The sequence below is a fragment of the Colias croceus genome, chromosome 6 (assembly GCF_905220415.1).
Source record: "Colias croceus chromosome 6, ilColCroc2.1".
Lineage (NCBI taxonomy): Eukaryota > Metazoa > Arthropoda > Insecta > Lepidoptera > Pieridae > Colias > Colias croceus.
In genome coordinates, this window is record NC_059542.1 from 6,381,613 (window position 1) to 6,401,179 (window position 19,567).

Genomic DNA, 19,567 nt, shown 5'->3' on the forward strand with positions numbered 1-19,567 from the left:
TAATTAGCAATGCATCTTTGGCACTGTTTTTGCATTTATTCAATAAATAATAAATAATATCGTATTGGTAAAATAATTTGTTTACATGCATACATTCATGTTTATCACAGATCAATTGTTGAGCATTTATTTTTATTGATTTTTTTATGCTTTACTTATTATAGAGTAAGTACCATTTTGAAAACGAGCTAGTGTTGCTTTATGTTAAAGGGATAAAAGTAATTTTATACAAACTCGTGTTCAAAGTGGTATGAGACATCATTGACCAGAATCGCAGCTGTAGGTCATCAGTGATTGGTATATTAAGCCCGGGATGGTGGCGGCGGTGGAAGCGTGGCAAGGTAGTCGAGAGCCTTTTGGATTGCTGGCGGTATCGGGGGCGGTGTTGGTAAATGGGCACCCTGGAAACACAATTTGTTTATTTAAGTATGTTATTTATATTAGTATATTGTTCACACATATTCTCTATAATTTTCCAACGTTAATTAACCTTAAATTATACGAAAACAGTTATGATTAATATTAATTTTTTTTCACTTTAAACAAAGAATATTCTGATATATTTAATATTACTTATATATAATTAGGGAATTATACACAGACCCTGGCACACAACTACCATTGATTCTCTACCTGATAACCGGTATGTAAATGTCATTGTAATACTAAAATATGTCTAAATAAAGTCTAGCAAATAGCACGCTCGACATTTTAGATTTATGTAATCAATTGTTTATCATCTCCGTCTGATAATAATATCTTCAATATTGGGTAAGTGTAGTTCTTGAAAAGATGAATAAATACGTATTTTTGGTATTAAAAAGAAAACAGTTACAATTTATTGACGGTCTATTTCATAATATCAAAATAAGAACCATTCTAAGGAATTGGGATGAATACATTTATGTCTTTTTAGAGTTATGAAAAAAATAAGTGAGCATTTTTTTGTGCATTAATGTTTTGGACTAGTAAATTGTTCTGCAAATAGGTATAGGCAAGAAATTTTTATAAATAAATATACAGCTGCGCTAAAAGAGTTTTGTTATTGAAATTACATAAGACATCCTAATAAGTTTGTTTCTAAAATATTTATGCATTTAAATGTATGAAAATAAGTGATATGTATTTACCTCTGGCCTGAATCCATTTTCATCGTCAGCTACGTAATTGAGATTGATGACTGTTCCATCAGGCGCCGTGTAGCTAAACGCTCCTTGGGCTACTATGACGTCATTACTGTCAGGGCCGCTGGCTTTCTTCAAGGTTCCTGTTTCATCAGCCTTGATACCGTTTTCAGTTTCATAACTGAAAGTTAATGAAATTTGATTAAAATATACAATATGAGAAGTACTTGATGATTTGTTATTGGATTGTCCAATGCTAAACAAAACGAGACGTTCTATGATTTTAAGCAAAAAAGGGATTAAGCATTCGACATAGTCATTTTAGTAGTACCTACATAATAAATTCAGGAATAAAAAGTTTATAATATGATTCTGAATCTTAATTTTACTTCTATCACATCAATTTTTATTGGTATCATAATATTACCTGCTTAAATCTTATCATATTAAAATAATATTTAGTATATTTGGTACGAACCTGTAAACATAAGATCCATCTGCTTGTTGGTCAAAATCTTGCTTAATAATTGCTATGACTTTATCCCCAGGACCTTGTGGTGCTGCTACCGCCAACGCAACCACACCCAGTAAACATATGATCTCCTGAAAGCGTTATATAAAAATTATAAACTCACTCTTTATGAATATTAATTACTTTTAAAACTCTGAAATGTTCATATAAAAAGTGGCGCCTGAATATATTATTTAGCAAAAATGTACGAGAGTAAATTGTTGTATGTGATATATAACTAAATCACTACATAGTAAAACAATGTAAAACAATGTCGCTTTCTCTGTCCCTATGTCCCTCTGTATGCTTAAATCTTTAAAACTACGCAACGGATTTTGATGCGGTTTTTTTTAATAGATAGAGTGATTGAAGAGGAAGGTTTTGATAAATAATTTATTAGGTTTAAGACAAAGCGGGCGAAGTCACGGGCGGTAAGCTAGTAGAATATATTATATTGTCTATTTTGTATCCTAATATAGAAAAAAATGTAATGGAGATTAAAATGAAAATTAAATGGGCTTGATTTTAAGTTGTTGTTTTCTCAATAATTCTGCTAAAATGTGAATTGTAATAAGTAAGTACATATATTATTTTACAATACTATAAAAAAACTTATGTTATTTATGTTATGGTGTAATTTTTTTTTTAATTATTTGTATTATAAAATGTTGTTTATAATATATACAAAGAATGAAATAATAATTTAATTGTATGTTTAATTGCAATCAGCGATTCATATTTATATTAAAACCATTACAATCGATTATCGCCTCATACATATTGAAATATTTAAAGCATCTCCTGGTTCGCATCCTACAGCCTCAGAAATGTCATTTAGGTCACGCATGTACGTAACGCAAACACGCTAAGTCCACTCGCTAATTGTGTTCGCGCAAAACAATAACTCGTAATACAGACATCGCAAGTAGCCTTCAAATTCCGATGATGTTATTATCTAGTGTTAGAATGTCATCATATCGTAAAAAAATGCTCCTAATGAAGTGAGCGAGGCAATACGACTGTGTACATCTTTGCTGTGTCAAAAAATAGTAACAGTGAAATTAAATTTGTTAGCCTGTTCGTCTTTTGCATCCGCGTAGTGTGTAGAAGAAAAGAAAAAATCTAATTGTGAAAAATGGCTAACTAACTAACAAGTCATTACATTTACTAAGCATTGTTAACATTTGACAAGCATTCGACCTTGCGGCTTGCGCATCGCATGCACTATACTTAGTACACGTGACATTTAAAGTATCATTAGGAAACTAATAGAAATAGAATTTAATTCCCATTTATGGGTGAGTAAGAACTATATTTAATATTGAGGATTAATACACGTAGTTATGTGTATGTCCTATAAATAATTTATTTTATGTATAACTTATGAAGAAGATACTTTTTGTATTAAGTAATATACATATTATATATCAACAGATTTGTAATAGTAAACATGCATAATTTATTTAAATTATCTTTTTTTTTTTTCATTAATTCGTAAGCAATAAAAGTGTATGTATTCTGAATCTTGGATGACAATTTCAGCAGTAAAAAACCCTTTATTTTATTTTAATCTAAATTTAAAATGATCCTTACCTAATACCTATTGCTATGCCAGCCTATTACGAGACAAAGTAACAATAAATAAATATACTGTATGAAAATAACAATAAATAGTACTGACAATACTCAAAAAAATGTTTTTTTTTTTTTTTTTTTTTATTAAAAACTTTGTTAAATATGTTATTCCAATGAGATAGCTATTAGCTAATGAATGCTTTATAATAATACTAGCTTTCCACCCGCAGCTTCGCCCGCGCAGTCAAAGAAAAACCCGCATAGTTCCCGTTCCCGTGGGATTTCCGGGATAAAACCTATCCTATTTCCCAGGGTAAAAAGTAGCCTATGTCCTTTCTCGGGTATCAAAATATCTCTATACAAAATTTCATGCAAACTGGTTTAGTAGTTAAGGCGTGATTGAGTAACAGACAGACAGATAGAGTTACTTTCGTATTTATAATATTAGTATGGATAATTATAATAAGCAATAATGTTTATTATGAATATAGCTTTTTAAGAAGGATTTTATTCCAAGAGTCTAGATTACAAAAATTACAATATTCTAACTTATCTCTTTAGTATGCATGAATTTATGGTTATAATATACACTATACAGTATACACATAATTATTTATTTTAATTTATTATAGATATTTGAATACATGATATTTATTTATATAAAAGACGTTAGAATATGATATATTTTCCAACAATTTGCTAATAATATAATTCTAGATTGCTGATATTATTTAAACTTTTAGAATTTTAAGATTTTTAACGGATTTTAAACGAGATTTATCTTAATATATATAAATCTCGTGTCGCAATGTTTGTCCTCAATGGACTCCTAAACCACTAAACCGTTTATAATAAAATTCGCACACCATGTGCAGTTCGATCCAACTTGAGAGATAGGATAGGTTTTATCCCGGAAATCCCACAGGAAAGGGAACTATGCGGGGTTTTCTCTGAAAACGCGGGCGAAGCCGCGGGCGGAAAGCTAGTTTATTATATTATTTTCCCGACGTTTCGAACAGCGAAAGTGTTCGAAACGTCACTTTACAGCTAAAATAGAACACTAGAATTATAATTTAAACTTTTTATTTAACTGGCATAATACCTTACATAGAGCTATTATGAATTACCTCTTTTGCAGACCCAGTACCTATTGACGAATCATTAATTTCGGACAAATATAAAATTTATTCAATAAGGAAATACTTCAAAGAAAAAATCTATAACATATGGGCATAATGGAATAATTAATCTTCGATGAGTCTCGTACATGCAGACGTAAGAATTTCGCAGAAAAGTAACACTAATTAATTACCATAAAAAAAATCATAGGCATTTTCCTTCCCATACCACCATGTATTATTAAGGTACACTGAACAACAAATCAACATATATGCATGGTAATATATTTTTAATGGAAATGTTGTAATGAACGAGAATGCAAAATAAGTCTCAACTTCATCATTGCTGTGACGTGTGAACTTATTCTTGTGTCACGCAAGATCCTTCACTCAGAGCTCATATTTACAAATGAGTGGAAACGTGCAAAAACACAAATGAGACTTCTCAGTAAGACGTACAGACGTCTGCATAATTAGCTGTTTTGTAAGTGTATTGAGTTGTGGGAACACACAATTTGAGAGTCGCCTCGAAAAAACAATGTCCTCCTAGTAATAACAAAAGGCGTGCGCCTAATTAAGCACTCGCACGCCTAAACAAGCATACAGGGCCTGATCGGAGATTTGTTTAATTATATAAATTAAATGTAAAAAAATATTGCAATTTGTATTGCTTTTTTCATTAACCACTTTAAGTAACAGTGAATGAAAATCAAAGTGAACAAGGTTTATTAACTCCCCAACTAACATTCATTTATTTTATTGGATTTAATAATGAGAAAGTTAAAAGCGTGCTGTAAAATTCGCAAAATTTCAATTGAGCGTGATTATGCTTTACATATAAATTACACGTGTCGTCACCTTCTCACCTTTGTCACTTGAAATTCATATCAATTATTGCGTAGTTCGCTGGAACTTTATATTATACGGTTCTTAGCAGCGCCCTTTAAGATTGCATATGTAAATAAATTTATAAGGATGAGCCCGTCAGTAAGGTAAACTACTATTGCCAAAGGTTAGGTATTGTGGATGCAATAAATGCCCCGTCTTGCGTTAGTCGACTGCGACAAATGCTAAGATGCGCTTTGAACTTACGATTTGTTATCAGCTTCAATATGATAGTATCATAATGAGTAGGTAAAGTTATATATTATATTTTTTTCTAAATGTCGAAAATTTTCTATTCATTTATTAATTAATCAAATTTATATTATACGCTTTTCAATAGAAATTTGATTTTGTTTCTAGGATCATTCCGAAATTACAAAAAGTTATATTTTATTTTTATTAATCAATTGTATTTTTTAAGAAAAATTACCTTATTATTGCTCGTTAATTGCAATTTTTAAGATACTATTATACTTGTGAAAATAATACTTAGTTTTTGTACCAAGCTAAACAGAAAGCAACAAATGGTGCCAAAAGATACAGAAAAGAACAAAACACTATCGAAATAAAATATTTCAAAGATAAACTATTAAAAACGAAATTAATTTCCTTAATTGTGTCAAGTCATTAAACCTTAATGACATGTATATATCAGCATATGCTATAAAAATATTTAATGATTTTTATCACTTTATGATAGACTACCTATATTGATTTATACCAAATTTTAGTATGTATTCAAATATCCCAATAGCAATAAACTTTTACAGTCTTGACAACAGCAATTTACCTATTTAGAAGTTTATAAGTTACCATAACATAATATATACCTAGGTATACCTATACTTCAATGCTGTATTCCGATGTAAATTATATAAACTACGACTTACCATTTTAATCATCTTCGCAGTGCACTGATAACTGTATGAAGGGTGTAATAATATCCCATGTGATGATGGTCGGCGACGTTTGCGCCGGATTGTACTTAGCCTGTAATCGTCAGTCCCTTTTATAGAGACGCAGGTTTGTCTAACTATTGCAAACAGCAGGGGGAGCCTGCAATGACTGCAAAGCACAGGGCCGCATTCTATTTGCTAATAAATAATAATATTATCGCATTTATCCGCACTTGAAGCTGCTTTTCGTAAGAGATAACTACCATTGCTTCCTTCTTTCTTCTTAGTTGAAACTGAAGCAGAAAAATGTTTAAGGAATCCAGGTTTTCATGCTGGACGAAATACCGTTATTACAACAAAAAACCCTACTTCTAATTTATGTAGTCATATGTCACAACCACAATCCTGACGTTTACAACGACACAAAAATCCGTCCAGTGGTTTGGACTGAAGGGCATGCCAAAAAAATATTGCAAACATACATAAACATACACTCGAAAAACAAAATTTTTTCGCAGTTGGGTAAAAGTGAATAAGAATAGAGGCATTTTAATGTACTAAAATATGGCGCAAAACTTATTTAATTTAAGTGTTTCTTGCATGGTCTTATTAGATGCATTTCAATGTATATAGTATAGTGAAGTCCCGTGTCCCCGTAGTGGGGTAAGGGGCAGATGTACATTTCAATGTATTGTTAGCTAAATCTAGGGAGAATAACATCTTCAAATTAAAACGTAACCACACTTCTGACCACATAAATACAATATTTTTCGTGTTAACAATAAGCGACTATAAAGAGACGCATAAAACTTTTCACCACACGCATAGTTTATGTCAAACCACTTGCTCATTACTTAATAGGCTCTAAAGGCGTCTCTGTACTAAGCTTTTTCAATTTGTTAAAATTTATCGACTAGACACATGTTTTGGTTATAAAACTTAATTTGCATGGTAAATAAATAATAATCTTCCTTCTTAGCATTTTTAAAGGCCCTTTTTGGGTCAAATTTAATAATTACTTGTAATACGTATCATTACCATAATATAAAAAATTCAGTATCAGTAATTTGTAATCACATAACACAAAGACTACTTGTATGATTTTAAACAAATCCTTTTTTTGCATGTATTAACGTAATGCTCACTGATTTCCCTATCAAATACGGTAACGATCTAGGTTAATTATGCACGCAATAAAGATTGATTTAGTCAATGAGCTTATAAGACTATAGGAACTTGACTTTCAAATTTACTTTGTAGACTAGTATATAAGGTCGAATGACCTAATTGAAATAAAAACGTTCATATGTAACGGCATAAGTCATTATGGCAAATTATAATTTTCCGGGATGCCGAGAAAATTTTAATCGAAATTAATGAAAAGTGTGATATTTAGGAATAAACAAGGCTCTTTTCTCTTTGATAATATAATTGTTCAAATCTGTGTATCTAGAGGTAACCCATTATATTAAATGTATACTGCTTTAATCTAAATCGCCTAAATCGTATTCAAAATCTGATTTAAACAGGCCGAATTTAAAACAATAAAACTATTAAAGTATTGTTCTAAAATACAAAAGGCAATTGTATTAGGCATCTATGCGAATTTCATCCTCTGTGGAGGTTACCACTGCGTTGTTTAATTGCATATGAGGTATGACAACTATATGAATATCTACGTTAAAATATTATGTGGGTACATACAATTAAAATAATAATGTTTTATTTTACATTTATACAAGAGTTTTCAACACCATTTATTCAATTTTCGATATGTCAAATTCTTTAGAAAACTATAGTTTTTATAGTATTACAATTGGTTAATTCTAGATAATTGATTTTGTTTTATTTAAATAATAAGTTTTATATTATAGTAAAATTTATAGGTAAATGACTATTAGCTTAACAATAGGTATTTTGAGCTTTAAGATATGGTTTCATATTTTTTTTTTACTCTTACATATTTTCATTATTATTCTAGAAAGGAATTTAATCTTAATTTTACATAAAAGTGAGTAAGATAACAATGTGTGCCAGTTTTCTATGTTATATTTTCAGTAATTAAATTTACATCATATAAGACATTATTTTAGATAAATAGTGTTGAAAAAACGAATGTTAAACAAACTGTATTTTATTAAGTAGCACACATTGAAATGAACTCTTTACAATTGCATCTAAAGAGGATCGTTGATGTCTAATACACGCATTATATTTATTCATGCTCACTTGAAAGCAAAGCTCATTGTCAAACGGTACTCGGTATTTTATTGATTTCTGAACATATTCAAATATTTTATGACTAACTAACTAACCTATACAAGGTTCATATTGTTATGGAGTTTTTTCTATTCTAATTCTATTTCGTAAAGATATTTTATATTTAACAAACATACGAAAAAGTTTTGACATTTGGTGGACAAACAAATATTACATATTTATGTGAACAATAATTTCCAATTGAATTAATTTTCAATCGGAAATTACAACTTTAGACGCGTCAACTTTCATTGATTTATATTCCTTTACGCTATGGGTACGTAATAAAGCAATCGATGCCATTTAGTGACGCAGCAGGATATAAAAATCGGTTGAAGGTAAATCAAGATGTACAAAAGATTAATAATAACAAATGTTATTTGATTATAAAACGTTGACATTAGAGATATCATTAATAACATGGGTTAAAAATAATTTACCACAATTTTTTAAAATTTAACCTACGGAATGATAATTAAAAATTATCTTTAGTTCGTATTAATTTAAGTTAATTTGTTAAAATTGAGGTAAATTTATGAATACAATCACCAATATGCTAATACATAACATTCATTAGGTACTGTCTTGTAATTTATTTTTCCATTATCAAACCACGCCATCAATGCAAAGAGAATCCACAAGCAAAAAACCTAAGTGCATACTTGTAGCTACTAGTTCATCGAAGGATGCGCATTGCGCACGCGCCGCTCGCTGTACGAAGGCTCTTTATAATTTAATTTGCTCTTGTTTTTACTACATGTATAATAGAGATGAACACAAGAAGTAAAGCCTCGAAATATGAAAATTAATAGTTAACACAGAATTTATAGAATGTAGAGTTCATTTTGCATGTAATAATCGTTGCGTATTTCATTATTTAGTTTATTTTTGTTGTATTGTATTAATAAGAAACTGAAAATAATCCTTAATATTTGAGGATTCAAGGAAAGTTACCTATTTATTAATTATGTAGTAAATTATTTAAGCTCAAAAGGTTCTCCTTATAAACTTGCTAAAGAAATATTTTCCGGATGTACACAAAAAGCCAATAAATGGTACTAAATAAGTTTAATATTCCAAATTCATATGATTTACTAAGTACTAAAATAAATTTTCAAACTCAGCTTAGTTCAATGCTAGGTATTTTCTTGCCTGCCTGATTACGTTATAGTTACATCTACAACAGAATCCATTGTTATTATTGTGTTAATTTTGTGTTTTTTTTTTTCATGTTTTGGCGACATGTTAATACCTATTTTCACGTATCGTCCTTCAATAACTCAATGTTATTTAATCGTATGCCATTACAATCATGCATATAAGAGACATAAGGTTTTACTGCCCAGTCCTTGAGTTATCTTGAGCGAGCTTATAATAATGAAGAACATTTAATAACAAGTAAATGAGGTAAATAGATGTCCAATCGCTGTTAAGATGCAAAGAATACTGAACTATGAACTTTAACTTAGTACGCCACGGTGTCGTCTCCAGTCGCGTTCTATGATTACATTATGCCTATTTTCAAAGTAAATATGCAAGTATCTTTATTTAACAACTTACCTTGTAGGAACTAAATATCAAAGTAATTATATGTTACGCCTGCTATATGATTTTAGTATTTTTGAAAGGCTTAAAATAAATTCCATTTTCCTTTTGTGTACATTAAAAAAACACTTAATTAACCGACTTCAAAAAAAGGAGGAGGTTATCAATTCGACCGGTATGTTTTTATTTTATGGGCATTTTTGCAAGTTCAAGTTTGAAGTCGGTTGTTTTAAACGCAGTTATCACTTGTATTTTATTTACAGAAAAATGCATCGGGTGTAGATTATATGTAATATCTATAACAAGTAAAAAATTATGTAACTGGATGCTTAAATAGATGCATGTTTAATATGCTTTGGCAAAAATAGCTGAATATCTGATGAGATTAAAATAAATTTAGCGTACAGATAAATTATAAAAGACATGATCAGCAAATAGGCTACTTTTTGTCGGAGTGCGATACGAGTGAAGCCTCCGACTTTAATTTCGTCAAAACCTATTTGCTTGCTTTTTGATATTAAACATGTATTCTATATCGAACATTATAAGTTCAAGACGAATACAAATAAGCTAGAATGGAAGATTATAACAGATAGTTTTAATCAGTTTGCTCATCAATCAGTATATTATTATTGTGAATCAATATCCCGTGAGAACATCCGTTCACATTTTTATGCATTCAATTATTTTCCTACATATTATATCCATTTATTTCTGAATTCCACATCTTTGTATGTTATGCACAAGGATTTCAACCTAAATGTCAATGTTGGATTATTTTTATAGAATATATTTGTTATTTGTATAATTTATTGCGTGGGTGACAACCGTAATATTTTAACAAAACATCATTGGTTATTATGATAGATTTAATAAGATTTATTTTTGTCATTATAAAATCGGTTAATCTTTGTTTCCAATCCAGGGTTAGAGTGAATGCCTCTAACTGGGCAAGTTATGCCATTAATAGCAAATTTTTAGTTTTAATGTGGAAAGCACTAGGCTTTATACTTTAGTACTTACAATATTGCGTTTTATATGATCACTAGATCATATAAAATGTAATATTGTAAGTATTCCAAATTTTAATTCATATAATTAGCTTTAATCATCTTGATAACAATTTTATGTGTAACTACTTAATCATCTTCTGAGACTCCTTTATATCTAAAATGAAAATATGTGAAAATAGGTTTCATTCTTACTGATGTGTATTCTTGATTAAAACTAAATTATTTTTATTGCTAACATACCTATAATATAGAGTATAGGTACAATAAAAACAAAAAATAAATTACCTTTTTATTTCTTCAACGACTTACTAAATACATAAAATAAATCTTAAGTTGAAATGTCATCCAGTGATAATCGTGTTTTGTCTCACCGACGAAAGATGACTAACCGAAAAAAAATGGTGTATTCAATATTATGGCAGCCGTGAAGATATTTTTATAAATTTATATTAACTTGTTTAACCCGGATACCGGCATAGTATGTCATTTATGTGGCTATTAATTTATAATTAATACACATCTTGAATACGTATTTAGAGCAGAAAGAGTTAATCATTTCATTAAATATTCATCATCATCATCATCATCATTTCATTAAAGATCATTTTGTTAAATAAATCTGAAATGTCGTTCTTTGGGTTCCATTTTAAATACAATGGCGTAAGACGGTCTGGGAATCGGGTGCAAATATTCATCTTACTATCAGCAGAATCCATTGCCGACATTTTCATATAAAAATACATCAAACGAACCATTTACATGAGATAAGATTTCCAAACCTACACTTTCAAATCTTTTTATTTTTTATTTTAAAATAAAAAAGATTGAAGCTGAAATCTAATCGGATAATATTGACCAAGACATAATCTACTCTAACAAATATTATAACCCATTCATTGTTTAAATAATGTTTACAATCAATAGATTCAAAGTAACCTCTATGTAGCACCAATCAATAAATTAATTGTTTTATTTCTATACCTGTTTAGTATTTAGGAAAGTTGATGACATTAAATGACTATATAATAAAAATATGTGTTCATGGACGTGTACGTTAACATTATTCAATAAGTATTAAGTATAGCAGTATGAGTTATGTACAATAATTAAAACAAGTGAAGAAATAATTCAATGATATTTTTTTTCATTATACATGTATACCTCTATAAAAGATGATTTAAACTTTATATTATATCACTAGACTTTTGCCCTGGCATCGCCTCAACTAACTAGAGAAAATATAGCTTATGTTAGTCGATAAAGAGAGCTTTCTTGCAGTAAAATAATTGTTAAAATCGATAGTTTTAGAGCTTTTTCACTAAATACAAAAATACAATTTTTCTTTGTGTTACCTTACCTACCTCTGTCATTGCAGTGGAAACAAATATGAGATTAGTATATCAGCATTCACGCAATTTCGTAAGATTTTTCCGTAGGTAATGTTTTTCATTTATGCTCCGGTGACGGATATTACTGGCCTAAGAGTAATATTCTATATTTACAGCATATAACAATTTTCAATTTATACAATCAAAATAATAAGCATATTATTTTTTCAATTCAAATATGAGTACCTTATTGGAATAATCTTTTCATATATTATCTTATCTATAATTCTATTTTGAAATAATCAATAACAATAATAATATACGGAACATCTTAGTATTAAAAAGGCAATTTGTTTTGTAATAATGATACAAGTTAAATAAGAAGATTATATTAATCAAATACTTGCATTTACATACTTACCCAGTTGATGACACATAGCAAAGTGTTGGAACGAGGAATTTTTTCATTAAACATCATTTAGAGTAGATATAATTTGAATAACATTATAAAATACGTACGAGCTAAGATCTATAAACGGTATAAATAATTCATTTTTATCAAGTCTTAAACTCACAGAAATAGTAATAATACCGCATTTAAACTACAGGAATTCGTTTTCTATGGTACTGTCTACGTGGTTAATAGGTGGGTCCCCAAAATGATGTGTGTCATTTTCCTCGGCCAAGCCACATCCACATAAGCTGCTTCCCGCAACAATTACTTCGCGAGGCTGCTCGCTCTGTGAGAACCTCCTTATGGAAAAAATGAATTTCGAATTAATTTCTGCTCTAGCACTCTTATTTCTATGAACACAACGGTATAATAAATTCATTTATTAAAATTGAATAATGTTAAGTAGGTTACTTATACCTCTATGTTAGGTTAATTAAAAAAATCACACCCAACTTATATTGGCTCCTTCGTTTCTTAGTTAATTCATAGAAAATTTACAAAAAATTATTAACTTACTAGCCTTCTGCCCTGGACTTCGCTCGCCTGGACCATACAATTTTGTACATAATGGATTTTACAAAGCGACATTCTTTAGGCTTCCGACGGATACTTATACATATAATGTTTATATCGCGTATATTATAATATCATATTTTAATAAAAACAAAATAGAAAGCTCTATAGCATATCCAATCGTATCATATATATTTTTTTTTTTATCTAGAGATATAAATTTCCATCGGAATTTCTATTGCCAATGCGACTGAAGCTATGGGTGAGAAGCTAGTGAGGTAGTCTATATTTAAAAACGTTATAGGAGAAGAAATAAAAATATAACTAAATTACAACACATTTTAAAATAAAATGATACATTATGTATTCAAACTACGTCAAAAATCTAAAAGCACGAGACAGGATCTTCTCGTTCTAAAATAGATAATTAACGAAATTCTTCACGGAAAGATTTCAACGCCGTGTAAAAAAGGTCGTTACTCCTTGTTTATCGCGGGTCATTGTATGGATGTAAAAATAATATGCCGTGTTTAAATTCTTATACTATTAATTTGATGGTTCAAATTCAAATTATATAAAAGTTTGTGAGTTCATCCGTACAATGATTAATGAACAACATGACGCTAAATATATATCGTTACAAATTCTTTGTACATTATTACTATACTGTAAGATGCGTAGGCTCTAGATTCGTGTGTTTGTTTTAAATTTTCTTTATTTTCACTACGAACCACACAATGAAAACTTAAGTGGTTGTTTATAAAAAATTATATATTCAATCTTCCTTTTAATTTTGTTTTAGTAGCACATACGTATTTTTTTTAAATATATTAATGTCACCTCGGTAGCGCGTGCCTACCGCTCCCATTTTTAGAAATGTGTTTCAGATCAATATGTTTATTTATTATTCATTTTAGTTATAAAATAGTGAGCTTAATAGCCACAAACAAATATGGTGTGTGCTAGCGCATCTCAAAATGCTAAGGTCATTCTGCATGCTATAAGAGGACGATAGATTTTATTCGTGATGCACATCTATCACAATACATACCTACTCAATTACACCTTTGTTGAGACCAAGGGAATTGCAGTTATTTGTGATACAAATGGGTTGTTTCAAATCACTAAAACGTCGAATAAACTGTTTTGATGCTGTCTTACAATTCTCATAATTTTAAGTAAACAACATTAACAGTTTTGATTTACCTGACATTTATGGGTAAAGGTATGCAAGAAATGAATTAACTATACTCACAAGGAGACGCAACTTTATATCTACAGCATAACCATCTTTAAACCGATATTTCATATTTACCGTATTTTATTCATATTTAAAATCATAAATTGTAAATTGAGTTGTTGAAAATTGAGCACGCTTCATTTCACGATTTTGATCAGTATTCACGCATAATAGCCGTGTATAAAATATTTACGTAAAACAGGTAGTATGAAATTCTATTTAAATACCAATATGAAATTGGTACCTGAATATAATTTTTTGTATCATTATTATCATCATCAGCTTATTGTTCTTCCTACTGAAAGTGCGTAGGCTTATAAAAGTTGGCAAATAACTCACCATGTTGACCGTTGAGCTTTGACATACTTTTTTTTTCAAAATATTTTTTTCGAACGGAGCAATTATAGTTTTGATATTCATAGATAATAATTTATCTAAGTATAGTCTATTGGAAACTGTGATTGGAAAAGATGTTCATAATAATCAAAATAGTTGTTCATCTAATTTCGGACGCTCTATTTATTGTCGAAATCATAATAAATTTAACTACAATCAACTTACAAGTTTTGACGTATTATCTAATTAAACACCAAGAAGGTGTATCATGCATAAATTTATTACAATTCAGGGCATCAGTATAATATTACAGCTTTGTGAATAACGACCAATACGAGCAATTAATATTAAATTGACACTCGACAGTCACGTTTATTCGTCTCGGATACTTATTGTAAGTAATTGTTCTCGTTTGTAGGCTGTAGCGTATTATTTACCAATGTACTGAAGGGTTATTACAGAATTCATTTACATTAAATGATAAGAAATACTGAAGGGATGATGATTATAAGTTCTTGGTTTTGTTATATTGAGTCTTAATTTCCACATATATAATTTGATTTTTGTTACTTAGTACAATCTCCAATCTCTCGAGAAGTTTAGTAGTAAATAGTAAATAGTTTAGTAGTAAGTAAATAGTAACCATAATACTACTATGATATTTTTAAAAATAAAATAAAATTTATACAGTCCTTCCAATTTCGCAATTCATTTTAAAAACCGATGAAATATATCTTCTAACAAAAATTAACATGGTTAAAAAATAATTCAATCTTTTAATTTTGGTACATTTGATTTATAAGGTTGATTAAAGATTAGTCTACAAAATGAAACCAGTTTTACACATTTTCGTCGGATTGCGTAATCCTTGAAGCTGGTGGACATCGGTCAACTGTGTGGGTTCAGCTGCTTCTGCCTTGAACCAATGTGACATGTCTATAAAATTCAAGGACACAGACTTCCTAGATAGAAAAATAAAATCGATACAGATTATATTAAATTATTCCAAGCTATTAAATTGACACTCCTATGTTAAAATATATTATTACTTAACACTGAAGATGATAAGGAATATTTGCTTATTATTTTGAGGTGCTATTTATTAATGTGGTTAATCACGGCTTACTTGGATTTATGATGCTAAATATTTTTATGTCTTCCTTAATTAAAAATGTGTTATAATTAAAATTATTAAATTTATATTAGTTACCTATATGTTAGAAAAAGATGGAATTATTAAAATATAGTAATTCTTACATAGTTAATTCTTGTAACAGTATTCAGTATAATATGGAACGTATTTGACTTTGATATATCTATACTTAATATTATAAAGCTGAAGATTTTGTTTGTTTGAACGCACTACTCTCGGGAACTACTGGTCCGATTTGAAAAATTATTTCGGGGTTATATAGCTCATTCATCGAGGAAGGCTGTAGGTATTGGGTATTTAATATCATCTCGCTAAGACCAACAGGAGCGGAGCACTGCGGGTAAGACCGCGGAGCACAGCTACTCATAGATATCATATGGCTTGACATTATGTCAAGATACCACTCCTTGGATTTATATACATATATACTTCTGAATCACGTTGTCTGCGAATGGTTGAACAAAATATATTCTAATTCCTAAGCCATTATTTTCAAGTCCGGACAGGTTACTAAATGCTTTTTAATATGCAGTATTATGCACTGTTTAATTTTGAAATAATGAAAATATAAAATACGTTCAATAATTTGGAAGCATTTGATCCTTTTAAAATTCCTTTTACCATAAAAAATAATGCATTTCATAAATTTGGATATAGTTGAATTTATGTAGAATATAATATGAGAAATAATTAATTTTTTCAAAAGTGCTTCTCGAAGAAGTCTAATTAAATAAATAAATGTTTGAGTTTGAAAATGTTTGAGTTTGAGTTAACTACGACTAATATAGTTGTGGATATGTATGTGTGCGTGCTTTTTATTTTTGTGTTATTAAAGTGTATTTATCGATAGGAATTCCTGTTTTTTTTGTTCTTTGGTTGCCTGGAAGAGATCACTTTTAATTGATAAATCCGAGTTGTGTTAGTTTATTTGCTGTAAACTATTAAAACATTAAAACAATTACATAAAAATTTTGCGAAAGATGTAAAATTTTAAATTATGAAAAGATAGTCTAAGGCCTAAGCTGTGGTTTTATGGCAAACAAATATATATTACTTTTCTTCGACTGTTTTACCATAACTCCTACAACAACCTCCATGCAAAATTAAATATCAATAAAGTATAACAGCAGCAGACTACCGGTAAAATTATTATCATTATCAGTTGGTAGTACATAAGTACTACCAACTGATAATGACCTAACTGGTAACTCTTACTTTGCTAACTAATTTAAGTCAGGTTAATATTACGGTACATGAAAGAACACCATCTACCATCCCATAATATTAAGGCATCAATGAATTAATATTATGGGAATTGATTCTTCTATTTATAATTGTTATCTGAAATTAATGATTTCGCGTTGTTACATAAAAAATTAAAATAAATACACCACTATTTACACTTTCTATAAATTAAATACAATTAATAGATTAACGGGAAATAACAATGAAAAGTTGGTCATCAAAATAAACAAAAACAATGGCAACTTTAGTTGAATGTTAAAGGTTACACAATACACAGGTGTAATATTATTAATGATTATACAATTTGGCTGATTTATCGAAGTTTTTTAAGCGAATATCAGGTCACTTTGAATGTGGAAAAATATACCTAGATGAAAAGAAATAATGAGGTTGTGTCTACAAAACCGTTTTTATAAGTATAAAATGTGTTAATAAAGTCAATTAAATAAACAAACCCTTTTTGACATTGTGTTACTTCCTTTTATGTAAGTATTAATAATTTAAATAATACACCATTAATTTATAGGCTATGTTATGGAAGCACAATGTAAAAAACCTATTGACACTACCTTTATCAATTTTGTATAATTTGGTGAATAAAATAAAATATTCATAAAAAATTTAAAACCAGCACGATTGATCGCATATTAATAAGTCTATAATTTTATATTTATGGCTTCAAAATCAGTAATATAAAACAAGATTAATGGTATTCTCTCATATGATTAGAATACATTTGAAAATATTTTATAAAAAAACATATCCTATTTCGTTAACAACCTTGATGATAGGGTTACTTAAAGAATGAACAACTTTTTAATTAAATATTTCTATTCATTTATTTTTCAGTTTGTACATAGCATTACTAGAATGCTTTTTAGGCTCTTTATTTATGACACTATTATACATTTATACAAGTCTTAAATTAGAATTAGTTTCTGGCGAATTGTATTGTGTCGGTGATGAGATGCTAAGAAGTATTAGATGCTATTTAGTTCCTGGCGACAGCGCTGGCGGAGGCGACGGGTGTGGGGGGAGCGTACTTGGCGATGTACTCAAGAGCACGGGCGATCTGGGCGGGCACTGGTGGGGGTTGGGGAATAGCGTTGCCCTGGAAACATATTACGAATTAGATATTATGATATTTAACCCTATCAACGATCTCAAGTATATATTGCTTTTGTCAGGGAAAATTTTGATTGTTTACGTGCGTTTTAATGAAAATTTCACAGATGTATAATGATAAAATACTTACGCTTGGCTGGTAACCGTTCTCGTCGGCGACGTAGGTGATGGAGATCACTTCACCCTCGGGGGAAGTCCAGGAGAAAGATCCTTGGGCGACATCAGGGACGACTGGGGGGTTACCACCGAAGTTGCGTGGGGTACCTTGGGCTTGAGCGGCGATACCGTTGTTGGTTTCGAAGCTGAAACATTCGTTACCAAATGAATATCAATAATCCACATTTAACACCAAAAGTAGTGGATGTTAGGTTGTATACTTACAAGTAGTTGTAGGCACCGTCTTCGTTGATTTCGTTTCCGTATCTGAGGGTCTCGGCGGAGCGGGCATCAGCGACAACCCTGGCGACGGGGACGACGGGGACGGGGGCGGGGACGACCACGGGGCTGGTAGCTGGGGCGCTGCTGACCTTAACGGCGGCGATGGCGGCGGGGGCTTCAGTCACAGTGACGGCACGGACTGGGAAGGGGGTAGTGGATGCGAATTGCTTGAAGGGGGTGTAGTTTTGTTGGTACTGGTTGTTGTAACGGTTGTATTGGTTGTTGTAACGGTTGTTGTATTGGTTGTAGGGGTTGTAGGCGTTGTATTGGCCGTTGTACTTCTTGTATTGGCCGCTCTGGTCCTGTTGGCCGAAGTATTGGCCCTGGTTGAATTGGGCGTTGGCGACTGCCAAGACGCATGCTAATACGACCACCTGTGAATACATAATATTGGATTATTGAACACTATTTTTATTTAATTTTTATAATTAATATTTTCGCCAAATTATTTTTACTTACAGCGAATCTCATCTTGATTTTTTTAAGATTAGCCTAGCTTGGATGAACTAGTTTGAATGCGGGTAAAAAATTCGCGCACGCTTTTATATGGCTCAAGGAACCACCCACTTTAGGCGGCGAATTGCAATAATATTTAAATATTTGGTTGATAATGTGAGGATGTTTTTTTATTATTAAATAACACTTGGTCTATCCGCTTTAGTCGTTGAATCGTATCGTAAGGTCATTTTATGGGGTTAGTTGATCTAATTTACAAAATAATTGATCCTGTTTTAAATAATTGTAATGTATTGTTCTATATTTAAACTAAAAAAAGTCTAAGAAAATATGTATATGGTTATTTGGTAAAA

General features: G+C 30.1%; 2 protein-coding genes across 2 annotated transcripts; both read right to left on the bottom strand.

Annotated features, from left to right (window-relative positions):
• Positions 1–6,235, bottom strand: LOC123692301 (endocuticle structural glycoprotein ABD-4). The gene is made up of 4 exons (XM_045637032.1): positions 6,104–6,235; positions 1,603–1,727; positions 1,131–1,305; positions 1–401 (listed from the first exon to the last, which is right to left on the bottom strand). The coding sequence occupies exons 1-4, from the start codon at positions 6,113–6,115 to the stop codon at positions 303–305; spliced, it is 411 nt and encodes a 136-aa protein (XP_045492988.1). The 5' UTR covers positions 6,116–6,235; the 3' UTR covers positions 1–302.
• Positions 6,236–18,039: 11,804 nt separating this feature from the next.
• Positions 18,040–19,259, bottom strand: LOC123692294 (larval cuticle protein LCP-22-like). The gene is made up of 4 exons (XM_045637021.1): positions 19,218–19,259; positions 18,702–19,132; positions 18,451–18,622; positions 18,040–18,306 (listed from the first exon to the last, which is right to left on the bottom strand). The coding sequence occupies exons 1-4, from the start codon at positions 19,227–19,229 to the stop codon at positions 18,187–18,189; spliced, it is 735 nt and encodes a 244-aa protein (XP_045492977.1). The 5' UTR covers positions 19,230–19,259; the 3' UTR covers positions 18,040–18,186.
• Between the last annotated feature and the right edge of the window lie 308 nt (positions 19,260–19,567).

What these genes read in the sequence shown, in the direction of transcription:
- LOC123692301 (XM_045637032.1), bottom strand. An exon ending in GATGGATCTTATGTTTACAG is followed by an intron (nt 1,306 to 1,602) that starts GTTCGTACCAAA and finishes ATTAACTTTCAG; the next exon opens with TTATGAAACTGAAAACGGTA. An exon ending in AAAATGGATTCAGGCCAGAG is followed by an intron (nt 402 to 1,130) that starts GTAAATACATAT and finishes TTGTGTTTCCAG; the next exon opens with GGTGCCCATTTACCAACACC.
- LOC123692294 (XM_045637021.1), bottom strand. An exon ending in GACGGTGCCTACAACTACTT is followed by an intron (nt 18,623 to 18,701) that starts GTAAGTATACAA and finishes CGAATGTTTCAG; the next exon opens with CTTCGAAACCAACAACGGTA. An exon ending in AGAACGGTTACCAGCCAAGC is followed by an intron (nt 18,307 to 18,450) that starts GTAAGTATTTTA and finishes ATATGTTTCCAG; the next exon opens with GGCAACGCTATTCCCCAACC.